This window comes from Austrofundulus limnaeus, unplaced genomic scaffold, assembly GCF_001266775.1.
Source record: "Austrofundulus limnaeus strain Quisiro unplaced genomic scaffold, Austrofundulus_limnaeus-1.0 Scaffold116, whole genome shotgun sequence".
NCBI lineage: Eukaryota > Metazoa > Chordata > Actinopteri > Cyprinodontiformes > Rivulidae > Austrofundulus > Austrofundulus limnaeus.
In genome coordinates, this window is record NW_013952518.1 from 828,285 (window position 1) to 831,566 (window position 3,282).

The 3,282-nt window shown below is 38.4% G+C and overlaps 1 protein-coding gene across 1 annotated transcript in view; it reads left to right on the forward strand.

Moving 5' to 3' along the window:
- creld2 (cysteine-rich with EGF-like domains 2) overlaps positions 1–3,074 on the forward strand; it is a gene marked incomplete in the record, with an annotated part of 13,180 nt that extends 10,106 nt beyond the window's left edge. Inside the window, 5 exon segments of the mRNA XM_014014549.1 lie at positions 189–287; positions 376–459; positions 528–623; positions 1,808–1,948; positions 2,823–3,074. Of these exon segments, the coding sequence (XP_013870003.1) occupies positions 189–287; positions 376–459; positions 528–623; positions 1,808–1,948; positions 2,823–2,863 (461 nt within the window).
- Between the last annotated feature and the right edge of the window lie 208 nt (positions 3,075–3,282).

Below are 3,282 nucleotides of genomic sequence, written 5' to 3' on the forward strand. Positions count from 1 at the left end.
CAGCTAAAGATGACAAAGATACTTTTTATGGTATAGTATTTAAATATACGCCTGAGAAACACATAATATTGGCCCTTTAATGCTCAGAATTAACCCATGACAATAGACCCTGCTGGTGGCAAACACGTGTTCAGTGAGACTGCAAACTGATKGGAGAGATTTTCTGAGTAAATCTGTTCCTCCCACAGAGTGTCATGCTTCCTGCAAAACCTGCAGCGGAGCGACAAACCAGGACTGCGACGAGTGCAGGGAGGGCTGGGAGGAGGACGACCAGGAAGCCTGTGTTGGTGAGAGGAAGACGAGCGGCTCTGTCAGTCTTCTCATGTTCAGTGTTTTTCTAAGAGAACAATCACAGAACAGGTTTGTGATCTGCAGATGTGGACGAGTGCAACAAAGACCCTCCTGTGTGCAAAGAAGACCAACACTGCCTGAACTCTGAAGGCTCGTACTCCTGCAAAGGTGAGCCGTGCCCTCCAGGTGTGGGTTTCAGGCTGACATGGTTGTTTACAAGTGTTTGTCCTCCACAGCCTGCGACAGTGCCTGCGCCGGCTGCTCTGGACCTGGTTCTGATAAGTGCCAGGCTTGTGCCAGCGGGTACCAAGACGTAGAGGGCACCTGCACAGGTGAGCTGGAAATACTTCACTGTTTGTTTTATTGTGTGAACGGTTCACAAGCATTCTCACTATCAAGATCATTTTTTTATTTGTTTGTTTTTTGGCACGTATTTTGTTCCCATAATCTTTGTGCCATTTTAATAATTCATACATCAAAACGTTCAGCTCCATCGGGACGTTCTGGCTGTGACTTTTGATATTTCAGCTATTTATAGTTTTTTAGCTATTTCACTTTTTCATCCACTATTTTCCCATTGAAAATGAATGGAGCTGTTTTCAACTTCCTTAAAATCCTTCGAAATGTTTCTAAACCTTTGCAGCACCTTCCACCTTTTGTTCTGCTTCTGCTCTTTTTAACTTCCTTGTGCTAATTTTAGCTTCTTTTTTTAGCTAATTTTACCTTTGTTCTGCTATTTCAGCTATTTTCTACCTTTTTTGGGATCCTTTCTGCTAATTTCAGCTATTTCTGCTTCTTACGGTTGTTTTCTGCTATATTTAGCTAATTGCTACAATTTTAGATGATGTTCAGCTGTTATTAGCTAAAGTTAGCTTTTTAGGCAAAATTCACATTTTGGTGGTTATTTTAACGTATCTCTGCTAAGTTCAGTAAACTTGTGCTCCTTATGCTAATTAAAGAGTTTCCAGCTATATTTTAGCTGTTGTACTGCCCATTTTAGTTGTTTAAGCTATTTTACAAGAAAGTCACTTTTTTTTTACTTTTATTCTTTCATTTCTGCTCATTTTACATTTTTTAAACCCCTTCTGGGTCCTAATTTTAACTTGTCTGCTACTTTTAGCTTGTTTTTATGCTAATTTTAGCCTTTTTTCTGCTTTTTCAGCTATAATTCTGCTCTTTTCTATTCTTCTGCTAGTTTCTGCTTGTTTTGTGCTTCTTTCAACTCTTCAAATGGAACTGGCATTAACTGTTTTGCTATAAAAYGTTTTGTTGCTATGACTCAAGACAATCTCTAAGAAACTGAGCTAAAATTTGACGCGGCAGTAGCTTAGCAGCTACAATTGTTATTACAACTTTTACATGAACTCTGTCTGTTAGCTAAATAACATAAATCGTTGGACATATTTAAATAAATCAGCAGAAAGAAAACGTGTTCAAAGTACAAGCTAATTCAAGATGGCCGCCGCTGCCAATTAAACACAAAAATAGTTCTAAATCAATTCTTCTTGTCTTCTAGACATCGACGAATGTTCGGGGTCCGAGCCCGCGTGCACCAAGGAGCACCAGGAGTGCGTGAACAACAAGGGCAGCTACGTGTGCTTCTGCTCCGCCGGCTACGAGGAACGAGACGGCGAGTGTGTCCAAACGCAGCGAGGAGGTGAGGACCGCAGTGGAGCTCACCTGACGGCGTGACTGCTGAGTCGGCTGTTTTCCTGTTCGTAGATTCCTCTGTATGTTTTTACTTTGTGAGCTTTTAACTAGGGGTGTAAGAAAATATCGATGCACTGAAATATCGCGATATTTCATTTCCCGATACTGTATCGATATTCTAAAGCCCTGTATCGATTTTTTTTATTAAGGTTTAAAATGTCAACTTTCCTGCCAGCCGCTCATTTTTATGTTGTAGTTCAGCCTCTGACCACTAGTTGGCAGCAGTGAGCCAGCCATTTGGCTCCTCTACATCTTGAGATAGAGGCTATTGTTAAGTGTTGGGTGACCATATTGTAAATTAATATTAAAAACTAAAATCTGCAAAAAATATATTTTCAAACTATTTGTCAAATTTAGTCTAATAATTGAAAACATGGATGAAATAAGAAATATGAAACAAATACAATAAAATGCATACAAAGCAGAACACAGCTAAATGTATCAAAAGTATGTCTCTGTAATATTAGAATTTTCTGAGACAATTAATTTTGGTTTTTCATTTTTTTCCCCTGTAAGAGGTTTTTATTTAATAGAATTTTTGGACAAAAAAATCGCAATATATCGCCTTGTTTATAGTATCGCAATATATTGGGATATATCATATCATGACCCCTCTGTCATGATATGTATCGTATCGCCAAATTCTTGCCAATACACAGCCCTACTTTTAACCGTTTATATCAAAACGTTAAGTCAGGACAGTTATGTAACTTTTAAAGTTAGAGAAATTATTTGAGATCTCTGAAACCTTCAAAACTTGCTCCTGTTTTTTGCGTTCTGAAGTTTATTTTTGTCTCATTGTTTTATTTTCTTTACTTTAGAGTCAGCAGAGGAGCCAGAAAAACCACACAGTGAGCTTTGACGTCAAAACCGGGACCAAACGGAGCTTATTTTATTTTTTATTTTTTTACCATTTTCACCACATTCACTTCAAATCCCGGCTGCTATAAAATGTCCTGAAGAGGATAAAAAAACAGAAAATGGGACGTTTGTTGCTCTCAGTATGGACCACTTTGATTGTTGTGTTGTTGTAAAAGTCAAACGTTTCAATAAAGATGAATTGTGTTAATTTCTTTTATGAATCTGTCTTACTATCAAGTTAAATCAGGAGGATGCAGTGACTGAACATGGCCACACGAAGGCACTGTTGTTCTTAGAATCAGAACCCCGGTGAGCTAAATGAATCCAGAGAGAACTAGATGTTTGTTGTTGTATCGCCCGCTAAGGCCTGTGGCTTCATGCGTTAATATTTTACATTTAAAATGACGAAATCAGTACTTT